The following is a 17,332-nucleotide window of genomic DNA, read 5'->3' as shown; positions in this document are numbered from 1 at the left end:
TGTACCCATATATACTCGTACACTGGTAATTACCAACAAAAACGTTGAAACAACAAAACAACGGAATAGCAACGACAATAACAATAGAAACTGTAGCTACTCGTAAGCGAGCGAGCAAATATTCGTAATTGTGACGTTGAGCACATCAATGCACAGTATATTGGGGCTGTTGAAGTTGTTTATAATTTTTTTTCGTGGTGATAATTTGCATTTTGGACTGATTTAAATATTCTTAGTTTTACGAAAATTAATTAATCAAAACTAAATTTGTATATAGAAAAAATTATATATAAATTTTTAAGACAATTTAAATATCTTTATATTTCACTAAGGCAAGACAAAGTACCTAAAGGTCACACACAAAGATTTTCCACGTCTTGGGAACTACATACGTCACTGGTGACAGCTATATATTGAAAATAGTGAAGGATTTTGTCTAAATTCAAGCCTAACTAAGCTTGGAGACCGAACCCTATCTTAGTCTCTCGTTATTTCCATCCTATAATAATGGCACAGAAACATGGACGATGACAAACCGAAATGAAAAGGTACTACAAGAGAACTGTTCTCCGCAAGATCTTTGGAGCAGTCCGCGTGAGCGAGGAGTATCGTAAAAGAGAGAACCATGAACTGTATAAGCTCTACGGCGACATGAATATAGTTGGGTACGTATGGAAGGCAATATTCGAAGGGTACCCACGCATCCAATTGAAGGACCAAGGGCCAAGTGCTTCCATAGTCTGAAATAGTCTTGGGATGTATAAATGGCGAGATTTCGCAAAGTTGGTTTTGTGCCAAATATGTAAGAAGAATTGGAAACAAATTATTAAAAACTGATTTCTTAACTGAAGGATACATATATTTCACATTGAATATTTTTCAAATACATAAATATTTATTCAAAATATTATTTTATTGTTTTTTTATCCACTTCATCCATATTTTGCTTCACTGTGCACAAAGTATATCACAAATACGAAATTACGTTCAACATCATTATCATCAACGTCAATAGCAACAACAAATGCAACCATACCAACAGCCATACATACATACATACATACATATATACACACATAACAGAGTGGCTGGTGAACCATCATTGTGAGGCAGTGGCGGCCGTGTGGCTCCGTGGCTCCCTGGCAGAGGCAGTGGCAGCGACAGCAGCAGCAGTTCGACAGTTAGCTAGCCTGACAGCAGTAGTCAGAACGAATCGAGAGGAGCAAGCGTTTGGACGTTGGCAGTCGGTATTTGGCAATCGACAATCGACAAATCGGCATCGACATCGGCAAACGGTCGTCTGCGTCGCTGTGTCGCGTATGCCATTTGTGCTGCTGCTCTTTCAAATAGTCGCGGGTCTAACACTCATTCTATTTGTTATTCATTATATTTATTATATAATTAATGCGATTGCCGGCGATTTACAATTACAACAACAGCTACAGCAACAGCAACAGCAACAACAAATATTGCAGTTGCAACAAAACGTGTATCGGCAACAACAACAGCAACAACAATTGCAAAAACCAATTGTAAAAAATTCGCGACAACAACAACAGCAACAACGCATCGCAGTAGCGTCGTCTGCAACATATAGAAATTGTACACCAACAGCAACAACAACAACTGGCGAAAAAATGCAAACAAGCGACGATGCAAAGTTTATAAAAAAGTGAGTGAATACAGATGAGGAAAATACGAGTATAATAGTAAAAAACAAAAACAAAAACAAAAGTAAATAATGCAAAATGAAAAGTTAAATAATAATCATAACAGAAAATTTGTAAAGAAAAATGTATTTACATGCAACGTGTTGTTGTTGTGTTGCACAGTGAAAGATGAGCTGTCCAATTGTGAGCGTTAAACAATACACCGTTTCGGGGGGCAACAGCTAAACACGCCCCAAATGCAAAATCATAACGGTTACTCACAACAACTGAAATGCATAAAAGTTTGTTATTTTAATTGAGTTTTAATGTGAAAATGAAATGAAATGAAATGCTAAAGTATGACTAACTGTAAAATATGATTGAATAAGATTTCGAAAAATAAAGCTGCAGAAGAACCAGCTTTTTCCCAGCGCCTGATTGCGGCTGAAAAGTGTGTGTCAGCATTATCGATTTTCCATTTCCAGCGCGTTTTCCGACTGCGCACCGAGCGACCGACACGCGAAAATCTTGTACACATACATAAATACTTACGAATATATGTATGTTTGTATGTAGTACGACTACGTTATGCGCTGTGTAGCCCGCACAGGCGTCTCGTTGGCCCACCAACGTGCTGACGTAGTTTTCCCGTGCTCACTGTGGTTGAAACTCGGTGGTTGCGTCAAATAAGGGATTTTCATCTTTATCATCTTTCAAATGGAATCATTTCTATTTGCATTTAAAGAAAAGAAATTGTTGAAATTTTCATAAAACAAAATTCGTAAATTTTTAAGAAATCAATATAATATGTGGTATAACTAAAATAATATTTCTAGTCGCTACTAAAGCACATTATGCCCATTAAACAGAAAGCAAATCTATGTATAAACCTTGAAATATGTGAAACACATTTCCTTTTCTATTAAAAAATCAGCACTTGAAAACCTTTTGGCACTAAAAAAATTCAATATATTTAGCTGGCAAAAACATTTGCTCCATGCCGCAAAAAATGTGCGCATAAATCATTTATACACACACATTTCGAATGTTTGACCATTAGGGTCATCCTTTTGGTTATGAAATATTTTGTATAAATTTTTAAAATTTGTATTTCTTATATCCCTGCCCACGCTGCTCTCACTCCTTCTGATAAACCTCTTTCATATAGTCTTGATCAAATCTCTGCTCTTTAATGCCTCACCTGAGTTTTGGAAATACCAAAAAGTCGCTAGGTTTCTAAGCGTCTTATGAAATACGAACGTTTTCTCTTATTGTGTTAGGAAACGTCAATGAGTTTCAAAATAAATCCTCTTAATGATCATATGAGTTTTTCTAGACTACATTTACGTAAAATATGTCACGACAATCGAATGAAATAGTGGATAAAACATGACATTTGTTCCAAATTGGAGTACAGTTTTTGATTAGGCCACTTTTGAGATGATTTCCATTGGGAGGGCATATCTTTGGTTTCAAAATTATAATCATAAACTCACTAGTCTTCACCTTATTTTTCGAAATCAGAATCCTAAACTCATCATTCTTCAAACCAGTTACGGCCGATTTAAGCAAATTTCGGTCGTTCATGTGACAGATCTTATGATCATAAGTACTTTGGGAACAATCTTGTTTTCTTCTTCTGAAAACATGAGTGTTCATGATACAGCTGAACGCTATGCCTTGACTTTATTTTTCATGTTTTCCAGGTATTTTGTAAATAATCACAAAAACAAACATTTTTAATAAATATATTTTTGATTTAAAAAATCTGTGCAACCCTATTGCTTATATACTTACTGTTTGACGGAGATAACATTTTGCTAATTTGCGAAATAGTTACATATGTATATATTTATATTTAAGTATGTGTTTGTCTATATGACCGTGCTTCGCAAATGTCAAGCTTTTCATTTCAAATTGATGAATTTAAAGAAATAATAATCTTTGAATGCAAAACATATAAAAATTAAATGTATATGTATAAGAGAGGAAAGAAATGTGAAAATGGGAATTCATTTAGTGGGTTATATAGAAATATACAAATATATTTGTATATAGAATAAAAACTGACGATAAGAACAATGTGAACTACATACTGATTCAACAAATATTATAAACAATAAATATGAATAATAAATAAATAAAGAAAATATATAATTTATAATAATAATTAGAGTCAATTATAAAAAAAAAATTAATTAATTAATTTTAATTAAAAAAAATTAATAAAAAAATTGTACACAAAATTATTTCAAATCAAAATCAAAATCAAAAATGTATACAGACGTTTAAAAATTAAAGTGTGTAACTTCTAATTCAATGACTAATTAAACAATAATATCAACAAACCACTTACGGTTTAATTGCCAATAATATAATAATATAAAAAAATTATACTATATTTTACTCAGTTGATAAAGTGTACACAATTCCTTATGATTCATACGCTAATTTTGTATTGTGATAAAATTTTGAAATTTTTTTCTTTTTTTATTTGCGTGTGATATAATTTTTCCATTGCTTTATGAAGATAATATTCTAATTAATTTATGAAAGTAAAACAAACAAATAATAACAATCAATATTATTAATCGATTATTATTATGGCACAGACGTTGGAAAGGCGGCACAATTGAACCACATCCAACGGATAAGGCATTAATTGTCAACTATCAACTAGAGGCGACAGTCTTCGGCGAGCAATCCAGCAATCCGATGATTGAGGAGAAAAAGGTGAGTCCAAAACACAACTACTATATATACGAAATATAAGCGATAAGTTAGTAATTAATAGGAACTCCCATAAACTTTTTTATGCAAAAGCCAATGAGTAATAATAACTGATAACAGTTTTTGCCAGTCAATATTCAAAGAATTGCATTTAAACCGATATTATTGCTTACTTTTATGATAATTTCTTTTCGTGTGTTTCGATTTATGATGCAGCGTTGATGATAGAGCACTTAATTTACCGTTCAATACGGTAATTATGACAGTCTAATCAAAGAAACGATAGAGCTGATTAAGCAGTGTCCATAAAATATTGAGTTCAATGAGTACTTATTGACCTGTACCGCGCTGTGACGTTGTAAATATAAGTTAATCAACTGTTCTTGCTAAAAATAAGTAAACGAATGCTATCGAGTAACAGAGTAACACATTTGTATACCTGAGTAAAGAAGGCCTTTGGTTAGTCAACTGGTTACCATTAACAGATGTAATGCTCTAATACTTCATCATCTTTAGACATGCTCTCCTTCTATCCTACTCTCTCAACTTCATTTCTGGAGATGAGATCTAAGAGGTACATGTTCGGTGCTGATTACTATCAAGATATTAAGGTTTTCTTTAATTTAACAAGCTTCTTGATTGTCTTCCTTTATCAATACAACCGGTATACAAATTTTGTTCTGAATCAATGGTCTTATACAATCAATACAATGAATGTGCTAAGCGGCGGTGATTGCCTTTACCAAATGTACTATTTATGAAGGTTTACTGAAGAAAAATCAATCTTTGGTGTTTTCGGAGTCATCAAGGATGCAAAGTTCTCCTGAAGAAAGCTTCTAAATAAAGGATGGTTTCAAATGGTTTTTGTTGAACTTTTGGTGCTGAATTTTTTAACTTTTCAACTGTTTTAGAAAAATAAATCTTGGCACGTTTGGAAGTTATCAAGGCCGAAAAGTTTTATAAATCCCAAAGTTATCTTGAATAAACTTCTAAATAAGGAATAATTAAAAATGAGTTTGTTGTTGTTGTAAACTTTTTTGGCATCAATCCATGTATGTACCTCATGTCCAACTGTTTTAACTCAATAATACAATCATACAAAGAACATTAAAAGTTTAGTTGAGCGGCAAGTAACTACAATTGAATGGACTTAAAATACTTAGCGACCGACAAACCTTCTGCTTGAGAATATACATTAAATCACTTTGGAACTTTTCTGTAATATGTATATATAATTTAAATACATAAGCGCGCTTTCTTGTATATAAGAGTGAGTCTCAAGTATATATAAGCGAATAAAATAGTATTTTCAGTTACATTTGTATGTATATACGTAACTATGTTTATTTTGGAAAATTTGCAGAATTCCTCTTGCGTATTTCGAATTTCCACGAAGTACAAATGTATAAAAATTTGTATATGAATTCGGAAAACTGTTTATAAGTATAAATTATTAAACTCACAGCAATACATACTATTTGCTATCGATTTTTCACTTATTCAATCCTTTCACTGGTTTTCCCTACACTCACCATAACCTCGCGTTAAAACTTCACCGCCTCTTGCCTAGGGCAGCACAACTTTGTATTGCACTTTAACCTCACTATGCGCCTTGCCACCTTTTCGATTTGCTGCTTAGAATGCACACACACACACACACACCGCAACTTACCAGTGGGGGTGGCGCTAGTGGCGCTACTACATATTAGTGGAAATGGTAGTGCTTCTAATGGTGGCGGTGGTAGTTGTGATAGCAATGGCAAACTGAAACAATTACCATAAATGCATATTTGTACAAATAAATGGGTGTTTGTGTGTGTGTGTGTGTGCGTGTCTACAACATTGAAGGTAGTAATAACAATCTTTATGTTTCAGCGTGTCTTAAGCTAGAACTTTGACGCTTTAGTTTATTACTACATGTGGTTTATTACAAGGGATCGACGCACGGTGGGCTATGAATGAATAACTAAAATTTATTTCAGGAGAGATTTATTTTGTGATTACATTTTTTTTGGCTACTCCCAGTGTATATATGTATCAATTAATGCTGGAAAGTAATGATTCTAGAAATTCAAGAAACAATGTGGTTGATGGTTAATTAACTAGAGTCAAGATACCTCTGGATAGAGAAATTTCTACTCTATTGGGAACCAACTGCATAGTATAGTATTAATAACTTAGTGGATTGTATCAAATCTTAGTGACTTTTTTCGTTAAAAAACGTCTCTTCGAAGTTTACTTATTTGGATTCATTGGGAATTGATACTTATCTGCAAAAGACATTTCGCACGGAGAAACTGATAAATTAATAGCATTACAACTAAAATGTGAAGGAAATGGATATCGCCCAAAGCTATTCAAAAAATCTAAATCTAGCATAAGTGCATAATAGCGAATAGAGACTATTTTAAAGGCGACAACATTAATGTTAACAAATGAATAAATATTATTGTAAAAAAAAAATCCCCAAAAATAAATCTTTTTTTTTTTCAAAAAACGAAATTTCCCGTTATCTTTTGAACACACATTGTATGTTAAACCGTAATGACTTTCATCGTGTAAAAAAGTATCTTCGAAAACTCAATAAATCAACGCTTTCATGCACCCTTAGTCTCAAGATAGATCGATCTATAAAAAGGCATAATTAAAAATAAATAACATCCATCATATTATCAAATATTGAAGAGATACCCACTGTACACTTCTTCAATATTTTTAAAATTAGCTGGAATAACGATCATGCCTATTATTCGAGTGGTTCATGCGAGTATTGCTGACCATTTTTAAATGTGCTAGCTAGTACACCACGTCGTATGAAATATTAGTTGGCTCCAAGCAAATCCTTTTTTAAATCACAATTGAAGGCAATAATCAAAAGTAATTCGGTAAACTAATGTTAGTATTATTTAAGTAAATTCTGCTCATAATTAGCTAAATTTTCATTCATGTACCTGCTGGTGGTACATTACTTATTTGTTTCTGCACACAACTGCCATTGGTATACTGGAACTACCAAATATGAGATACTGCCAGCAATGACGCACTGTACAACATTGCCACTCCATTGCCATAGTCACCATAGTGAGTAAAGCACTTGAATTGGTCTTGGCTTATGTTATTGCTATACAAGAGTGAGTACTTTTTTTGTTGCGTTACTGAAACGAATACAATAAATCAGGCTAAGTGTAAAAGTGCAAAGTGCTGCTTTGCAAGCGTAACAAACGCACAAGACACACACATATGTTTGTATGTATGTATGTATATGACGCACATCTGTCTAAGCACTTGTAAATACTTTTAGGCCTATAGATACACCTACTATTTATTTATTTATATACTATTATATATACTAAACAAGTGTATTTATATACATACATATAGATGTGTATATATTGTTATGCCTGTGTGCACTAGACGCAGCTATTTAACCATTCAACCATTCAAACTTGGTTACATATCATCCATACATGTAGTTGGCAACTTCTGTTGTTGTGGATTGTCGTTTCGTCATCATGGCAACACGCTTTGGCTAAAATAGCAAAAGCGCAGCAATAATGGAAGGATGGCTTGCCGTTGACTTTGATATGACTTGATGTTGGCTAAAAAACTAAACTTAAAATCCAAACCAACACATAAATAGATAAATAAATGGTAAATAAATGAAATCAAACAAAAGTGAAAAATTCAACCAAAAAAGTTGATTGCATTCGTTACCGCAATTGGATGAAACATTCGCAACCACTTCATTATTTCAGTTTCAATTGTTCAAACAAACACACGCACATGCGCAGACATACTTACATAGGTATCTATAATGTGCTCATAAGTGCAGAGCAAGTCAGCATATGGCACACAAAGCTCGCGCTTGAAAATTTTGCGCAAACTACGCAAGTTGGCGGTGGCCAGTCGGCTGATGAACGCATCAAAAATCGTCTTATTATTCGTTATTGTAATTATTGTACTTACGCTCGACTGTTTGCAGGAATTTTTCAATAATTTTTCTTTGTTTACATTTTTTTATTTTTTGTTTAAATACAAGCACAATTGGCATTACTCAACTTGAATATTTCAATTTCGCACCACTGTACTTGTGTGCCCGCTATGGACATATTTCCACTTCAATTAAATTAATAATTTTATTTAATTCTTACATTACATTCGCACACACATGTGTAATTGAAATTAAGCAACCATTGTTGTTGTTTTTATTTTTTACCAATGCACCACATACTCGTATTCGTCGAAACTGCGCTTATTTTCGCTTATTATGTGAGTCACGTTTTGCGCTTCGCTATAAATTTTGGCGTCATAAAAGCGATAACTCATGCGACGTCATCACCGCCGTCATCCCCAGTTCCCAATTGATTGGGTGCCCACACCACCAAGTGTTATCGCTTTGTTTGCATTTTGTTTTGATAATCTTCTGCCATTTAAGTCACACAATCATAATGCCCAACAAAGATAAAATGAAAATAAAAGCAATATTTAAATAACAATTGACACATTAATTTCTCGCTTCGAAATGGAAATTATGGTGACAAACGGCGTGTATAACCAAATTGATATTCAAAGTTCAACAACTTAGCTAAAACGTCGTCGTATGTGTTAAAAAAAAACAATAAATGAATAAATAGTGCACTTCCTGTAGAGTCACAAGCAAGCTGTAGCCGTTAGCTGTCGTATGTTTTTACAGTTATTTGCTTTGTTTTTTTGGCTATTTTTGTTATACTCGTTCCAGTTGTTCATTCACACTTGTCTCACTTTGTTGCTTTATTTGGTCAAATCGCTAACATACTGTTATTAATTTTTTTGTTGTTTTGTTAATTTTTCGTATTTTTTGTTAATTTGTCGTATTTATGTGTATTGTTTTAAACAGTGTAGACTATTTTAGTCGCATGATCTATCGAAATTAAAACAGTTCCCACAGTCATGTTGCCTTGACAAATTTTTGTATATCAATAATATAGGGATGCATCTGTTTTTTTTTTTTGACTAGTAACACTACTCATAATTCCTGTAGAACTCATCAAGTAATATTAAATCTGTATAAAAACTTGGAAAGTCCTTTAAACTCCATTTTATAAAAGGAAACAATTATATTTGAATCTCCATAGAGCCTTTTCAAAAAAATACTTTTGACTTTGTCTGCAGATTTATTAAAGTGTTCTGCAAGAATTATTGAAATCCAACCAAACAGATAACATAACCTTTTTTAGTGACTATCGCCTTCGAAGTAGTTTGAGCAGATTCATCCGTTTTAGACCATGGTGTATTGTTTATTGTTGTGAACAACGCAATTTTCGTCGCCAATAACAATGCGCTTCAAAATTGATAACTTTTTTTGACGTTTGAATAGCTAATCACAGTCGATAATCTGACGAAGCAAATTTAATAACAGAGGAATCCATTTGCCAAATTTCGACATTGATCCTAAACGTTTTATGTGCTCTTGAATGGTTATGTTAGACACATTTATTCGACGATTTGCCTCGATCAAAGACTTTATTTTATCCACATCGCTTCAAGAGTACTATCAGGACGTTGGGCTGCCTTAACTTTGGCACTCCATACACATCAAATAATTTTCGCCTTCATTGAACTGCACCCTTTTGATAGTAAAACGGTAAAATATGCCAAAAATGCTGTTTTCGAACTTCCATCTTCGACAATAAACAAAAACTATTTCAAAACAAGTAAGGAAAGGCTAAGTTCGGGTGCAACCGAACATTTTATACTCTCGCAATTTATTTAGAGATTAACCTATATTTTCGGTGAAAATTTACCATAAGGCACTGAGTTCTTAATGTTTGATATCAGGGGCCTTGAAAAGTCATGGTCCGATTTTGACAATTTTTCCATAAGTGATGTCACAGCTCAAATACAGTATTAAGTTTTATTTCGCTATCTTTATCGGTTCCTTATGTATACACTATAAAGTGAAAGAATCAGAAGGATTCAAAATTGAGTTATATGGGAAGTAGGCGTAGTTGTGAACTGATTTCATCCATTTTCCACACGTGTCATCAGGGTGCCAAGAAAATTTTATATACCGAATTTCATTCGAATCTGCCGAGTAGTTCCTGAGGTATGGTTTTTGACCCATAAGTGGGCGACGCCACGCCCATTTTCCATTTTGTAAAAAAATCTCAGTGCAGCTTCCTTCTGCCATTTCTTATGTAAAATTTGATGTTTCTCACGTTTCTCGTTAGTGAGTTAACGCACTTTTAGTCATTTTCAACCTAACTTTTGCATGGGAAGTGGGCGTGGTTATTATCTGATTTCTTTAATTTTTATTTTTTCATGATCAAGGAAACGGCTAAAAGAAACGACTGCAGAAAGTTTGGTTTATACAGCTTTATTGGTTTGCAAGATATATACAAAAAACCTATTTGGGGGCGGGGATACACCCACTTTTCCAAAAAACTTACATTCAAATGTGCCCCTCTCTAATGCGATCCTATGTTCCAAATTTTATTTTCATAACTTTATTTATGGCTTAATTATAGCTCTTTATGTGTTTTTGGTTATCGCCACTTTGTGGGCGTGGCAGTGGTCCGATTCCGCCCATTTTCGAACTTAACCTTCTTATGGTGCCAAGGAATACGTGTTCCCAGTTTCATTAAGATATCTCAATTTTTAATCAAGTTACAGCTTGCACGGACGGACAGACGGACGGACAGACAGACATCCGGATTTGAACTTTACTCGTCACCCTGATCACTTTGGTATATATAACCCTATATCTAACTCGTTTAGTTTTAGGACTTACAAACAACCGTTATGTGGACAAAACTATAATACTCTCTTTAGCAACTTTTGTTGCGAGAGTATAAAAATTAACTACATTTTATACAATAAAGCCTTATTCTATCAGTTGTTCAAATATATAACGATAAAGCGGTTCAGTGTGAAGTTGGCTGCGAAAAAATTCAAATTTCGTTCAGCTGTTGGCATCAAACGAAATTACTGAGTGAACCATCCAATAGTCAGAACTAGAAAATAATTCTGAAGTAAACACGATTTTTATATTACAACGGCCCTTTAGCTAACTTGTTTTCTACATTCCAGCTTATAGAACGTTCTGTAAGGTCAAATACTATCTTTTTTTTTTAATGAGTGTATATCAGCTTCTCACTTTTCCAACAAGCTCATAGATCTTACAGTCTTCCATAATGTTGGATCGTTCTGTTGGTATATTACTAACAACGTCAGAAACCGTGCAGATAAAAGAAATGTCACACTATTAACTGACATAAATATCTAATTACCAGCTAATAATTACCAAATCATTTTAAAATCTCTATATAACTATTATTAACTTTGTTCCAGTTAAGACATTTGACTACTCAATTATGAAATTAGTGCACATAAAGTATTCATAGACATGCACATATTCAAAATCAGGGAATATTTCAAGGAAACTGTGTTTAAATAGCTTTTTAATACCACTCAATTGCACTTTTCCCCGATGACCTCATTCACACTTCCGCCATAAAAAACGCACAACATTTTCCAACAACAACAACGAACTGTTGTTATCCCATGCAGACATTTTCCATTATAGACCGCACCCTGTAGTGGCATAAATTTAATTACACCATAATACACTTTGAAGTCCACAATAGCGAACACATACTACATACGCGCTTACAAAAGTCTGGGTACAAGTGCACTTCAACTCCCACCAGTCAAGGCACATCGGCTCCTATTATTACCATATACCTCACACTTTCAGTTGGGTCAACGCAATTATACAAATACATATATACATACATACAGTCACATTGGTAAGTGGCAATTTTAATGCATTTGCGTGTCAATGAGAAATTCAATAAAATATTTACATACATATTAGTCATGCAAATGGAAAAAGGTCACCTAAAAACGGACCTTGCCTACAAAGTTTACAGTTTGGCCGCTAAGAAAGCAGGACATGCCAATTTTAGTAGTGCGTGGGTGAGCTCTGGTAAAACTCTCTCACGCTAATCGATATTGAAATATTTTTTCGTGCGTTTTCTGCTTTTTTATCAAATTTATTTCTCCGCCATAACAGTTGTATTGTAACATCGCGTTTAACGGTTAAGTGCGATTTTCAAGCTGCGACCTTTCGAAAGTGAAGTTTTGCTTGTTTATTTGTATTATTCGTCTACAAAGCCTCAATGCCGTTTTGTTAGTGAGACGTATTGTACAATGACAGCATGAAACGTCAATATACTCATACTCACCACTTTTGACTAACTAAAAAACCATATACACAAATAAACAATAGAAATGCTAAATCGAAGTTCGGTAAGAAATATGAAAATATCGACGAATTTGTGTTTATTTATTTATGTGCAAATATTTACTCAATAAACTTTATTAAATATTTGTGTAGTTTATTGATTTTAGCGTACTCATATTAAAAAAATATTTATTACATAAATTTTGATGGCTATCCAGAAGTGGCGTCAATATTTATAGAAAATCATTTAGAAATTTCCAAAACATACTTCAAAATAATTGTTAAGAAAATTCGTACCATAACTGAAGCGATCTCCAGTGATAAAAATTGTGAAAACATATCAGAATCTCTCAACGGCACTGGCGATAGATAGATTTATGTTGTTCGAAGGCTTCAAAAGTAAATTCGAACTGTATTTTAGCGGCTTCGTATGATATTAGATGATAGTAGAGTGGATATTCGGTTCTTACCGGTTGAAAGTATCCGAGCAAAATCGAATCTGAAAACAATGGCAAACATCCGCCTTCTGCATCAAAAAAAAAGCTTCTAATAAAACCACTAAACTCTTCGAACTATATTGTAGAACCATAATTTTGTCGGCTTACTTCAGATATATGTACATATAAATAGCTCGACAAAGCACCTAGCGATGGTATAAACGCCAAATATACAGTGTGGGACACCTCTGTACAGTTGTACAATATCATATTTGTAAAATGTTGAAGACAGTTGGTGTATATACTAACATGATAGTAAATGACCGATGGGTTAATCGAATTGACTTTTGTGGTTTTCAAGGTCGGTGGGTCTTTGTGAATGATTAAAAGCATGTTCGTACCAATAAAATATCTCTCCAAAAGTAGTCAAGATAATGTTGATACACATGTAATTGATTAACCACTTTCTACGTCAATGTACGAAGCAACAGTTGGAGATAAATACTCTAAAGGACTTGAGTAAGTAGTATGTGGAAAATATACTAGTTGTCTTTAATGTAGACAAAGAGAATTTCTGTTATTTATTGAACACACTACTTCCTCAACTCCTTTGGAGATGGGAAGAAACTACAAGAATGAAGATAAAATCAACCACCATACCACAAATGGTAATTGAGAGAAAAAAAGAACTACATATTTATGACAAATTACACCTCAAATTGCGGAGCCTATGTAAATACATATATAAAAATATGTTTTTATTGACTATTAATAAATACTATTTCGTAGGGTATACTCGTACTACGAGCAAAGTAAAACATTAGCTTAATTCATTATACTCGTAGTGAGTATTAGGCGTATGGCTAAGTGCTAAACAAATATTGAGACTCGCCATAAATTAACACATCATAATAAAAGTCAATAATTTTAGACATGAATGACGGTACGTACTCGTATTTGCATATGAATATATACTCGTATGTACAATATGGGTGTATTTTCTCAAGTCAGTTGGAGGAAAGGCTTGCAGCTTTGTATTTGGTGGAGGTCTTCGCGGTTCATACCCCTCGCTGCAGTAACAAATTAACGCTTTTAACAAAAATTTAAATAAACGAAAATAAACAGAAAGCCGCTTGGCGTACTCGTACTCGTGCGTTTTGTTTTCCATTCAATAGCGCATAATTTTTGCTATGCGAAATGTACATATATATGTGTATGGTATATAGTATATGAATATATATTCACTTCACGAAGTCATGTATGCGCACATGTTTGAAAGTATGAATGAAAAGCGAATTTTCAAACAATGGCGTTAATTAATTAACAAATAATGAAAAAGGCCCGACAACACGACAGCTTCACGTTACTGACAAATTACTAACAGACGCCCAACATAATACAGGTATTATCTACTAAGTACATACATTTCGAAACACCCTCTAGACACATGTAATATTTTTTTACTAAAATTACTTTAAATAAAATTTTAATATAATGTGACATATTGTATAAAGTAGCTCCCTCTCTGTGTTAAAACCAACACTGAGGTCTACTTAAATGGCTGAGTTTTTCAGTGAGTATGGATTAATATAATATCAGAAATTATATTAGCTGGCATCACTGCAAAAATCAAGTTTTAACTATAATTTATATACAGAAATATGAATGTCTGACTCTATGTCCAGTTATGGCGTTTCGAGGAAATCCACAAAATATACAATTTTACTTATTCTCTTTTACAACTTTTACTTTTGATATTGAACAGTATTTAAATTAGCTGATCACGCTTTGTGTTATCTGTTTCCTTACTTCATCTGCCGGTTACCTGCTTGGGAGAGTATATGTACCCTTTAGGAAAAATAACTAGTTTTACTACAATATAAATGTAAGGAGGGTTGCTTATGTCTTCATGATCTTGAAACTCCTGACGGACCTTGGACTCTTATGGACACTGACAACAAATAGGATTGTTTTGAATTTGTTTGAACCCTGGGCATGTGGTCGGTGGAGTAATGCCAAGACTACCCCCGTCCCGCTAAAACGTTGCGAGGTCTCGGAGTTCACTTCTTACCTCGCAACATTAAGTTGATGTGGTATGGGTAGGTTGAGAAGGCTCACACCCATCGCCCATTGCTTTATAAGGGAGTGCATGCCTTCTAACTGAGATAAGTGGAGGAGGGTAGCGGCTCTGTGTGGGGATTGTTTTTGAATGAACGAAAACAAAAGTACAAAAAAGGACGAGGTTGAGGGAAATTCGGAACGGACTTTTTTTTTAAATGACAGTGTCCCGGGATGACGTAACTAAAATGCTGATCTCATAACTATGTTTTCAAAGTTAATAACGTTCATGTTGAAGTCTAGGTGTGCACTGAAAGTGAATTTCTAAATTCGTTCTCTAACTCCAACCGAAATTATCGCGAGTAATTGCTGTTCTTTCTGTCGCTACTACACTTAGTAATAATGCTTTGTTTGCTGCAATTTCGTTCACTTGGCCTCTAGTCATCAGTACTTAAAGCAATTTGTCTGTCAAACTAAGTTCGAATACATCCTGTTCTGGAATTAAAACTAGAAAAAAAATTAACAACACGCGAATGTAAATAATTATCGTATTCAAAACCAACAAACAAGCGCTGATGATAAGCAAAAAAATCAAGCAATTCTACAATGATGATGTGAATGATGTAATTTGATGGCTTGTGAAAAAAAAAATTTAACAAAAAATCAAAAAATAAACGAAAAATTAAAAAAATACAAAAACAAATAAAATTTAATAACAAAAAAAATTAAAAAAAATATAGTAATTATTAATGAAATTATGTTAGGTTTTGGAAAATTTATTTTGACACGTAAAAAACTCGTCAACTCAATGCTAATTTCTGACAAAAAAAACTAAAAAGCAAAATGAATCTTATTGTTTTATATAATATAAAATGCTAAAAAATTTAAGCACTTGTTCTAAGAATTTCAACAGATTTGCTAATTCTATAAGCAATCACAGTTTTACGCTTTATTTGTGAGAAAGAAAAAAACTAGGAAACCGCCAATAAATCAATGCGTTAATCATTATTGAAAACTCGTTCCATATTTGCCTCATAGCTGAGTAAGCCACCACAAATCGACTTAAAAAGGCATTATGGCTCGTGTCTGTATTTTTGTGTTTGGGTGTCTGGCCGAAAGGTCGCTTTGCCTTCAATAAACATAAAGTACACACACGCACACTTGTGTATGTAAATTATTATTTATTTTTTTGAATATTATTTTTTTATCAAAAAAATTTTATCCGCACATTTTCGTTACACATACATACATATATAAAAAGGTACAAGTGTTGTTGTATTAAGTCGGCATGCTGTCGGTCACTCGTGGAGTTTTGTTTATATTTTGATTCGCTGCCGCGTTGATGTTGTTGACTGTTTGTTGTTTTTATTATTGGCATGATCTTGAATAGATATTTAATATACATACATAAGTATTTACATGTTTGCTCGTTTTGCTGGATCTCGTGCGCTACAGCGCCTGCGTCTACGTTTTCGCGCTCCGTTGTGGTTTTGCGTTAGCCAGCACATTGTTGTTGTCGCTTTTATTGTTCATGTCACGGTGTTAATCATATATGTGTTTTGTTGTTATTTTTTTTTGTGATTATATAATTAAAAGCGCGCGCTAATGTGCATTTTTGTTATTATCTCAAATATGTTTTTAATTATTTTTCACCTTTTCAACAGCGCATAAATTACTTTCCACTCATTGCTCTTCCCGTGTGTCATTTGTGTGTTTTAAGTGCCTGTATTAGCGGTGCTATACAGCGGTTATACATAGTAGCAACAATTATGCAAATTAGCGTGAAAAAGTCAGAGTTTAAAAAATTATTCTTTACAAATGTATGCATTCAAATTTTTAAATGCATATGCGCAATTAGACAGGTGTAAAGAGTTTAGGAACCGATAATTAATTATTCAATTTAATTTTCACTATTCTTTTTTCAAGATTACTCACCTACATGATTATCGAATTTTGTATGAAAATGATCGTTCACTAAAATATTTAATTATACTGGCTTAGGTCAGGTTATGCTAGATTAGCAAATCACAGATGGTTCTTAGTGCTTGTCTACCAAGTAGAGATTTCAATTCCAGGAAACAGAAAATAAATTACAGGCTTCAGACTACTCGCATAGGTATATTTTTTGATAGAAATATTGTACTGCATGGATATTACAGTTGAACTTCCATAACTCGAACTCTTGAATTGGAAATAGAAGTCAAATTTCATACAAAATACCTTCTATAACTCGA

At 33.3% G+C, this 17,332-nt stretch overlaps 1 protein-coding gene across 3 annotated transcripts in view; it reads left to right on the top strand.

The window, feature by feature from the left end:
- Positions 1-1,187: 1,187 nt before the first annotated feature.
- LOC105211841 (kinesin-associated protein 3) overlaps positions 1,188-17,332 on the top strand; it is a 43,139-nt gene continuing 26,994 nt past the window's right edge. For 2 of the 3 annotated variants that reach the window (XR_003752272.2, XM_011183499.3), the window contains exons 1-2: positions 1,188-1,672; positions 4,262-4,382. Coding sequence is in view for 2 of the 3 variants with exons in the window: in XM_011183499.3 (XP_011181801.2) it covers positions 1,320-1,672; positions 4,262-4,382 (474 nt within the window). In the remaining variant the exon portion in view is untranslated. The remainder of the gene's footprint in view (positions 1,673-4,261; positions 4,383-17,332) is intronic. The other variant, XM_011183498.3, reaches the window with a different exon arrangement.

This window comes from Zeugodacus cucurbitae, chromosome 5 (assembly GCF_028554725.1).
Source record: "Zeugodacus cucurbitae isolate PBARC_wt_2022May chromosome 5, idZeuCucr1.2, whole genome shotgun sequence".
Lineage (NCBI taxonomy): Eukaryota > Metazoa > Arthropoda > Insecta > Diptera > Tephritidae > Zeugodacus > Zeugodacus cucurbitae.
Note: the sequence above shows the minus strand (reverse complement) of the source record. Positions and strands in the feature narration are given on the sequence as shown.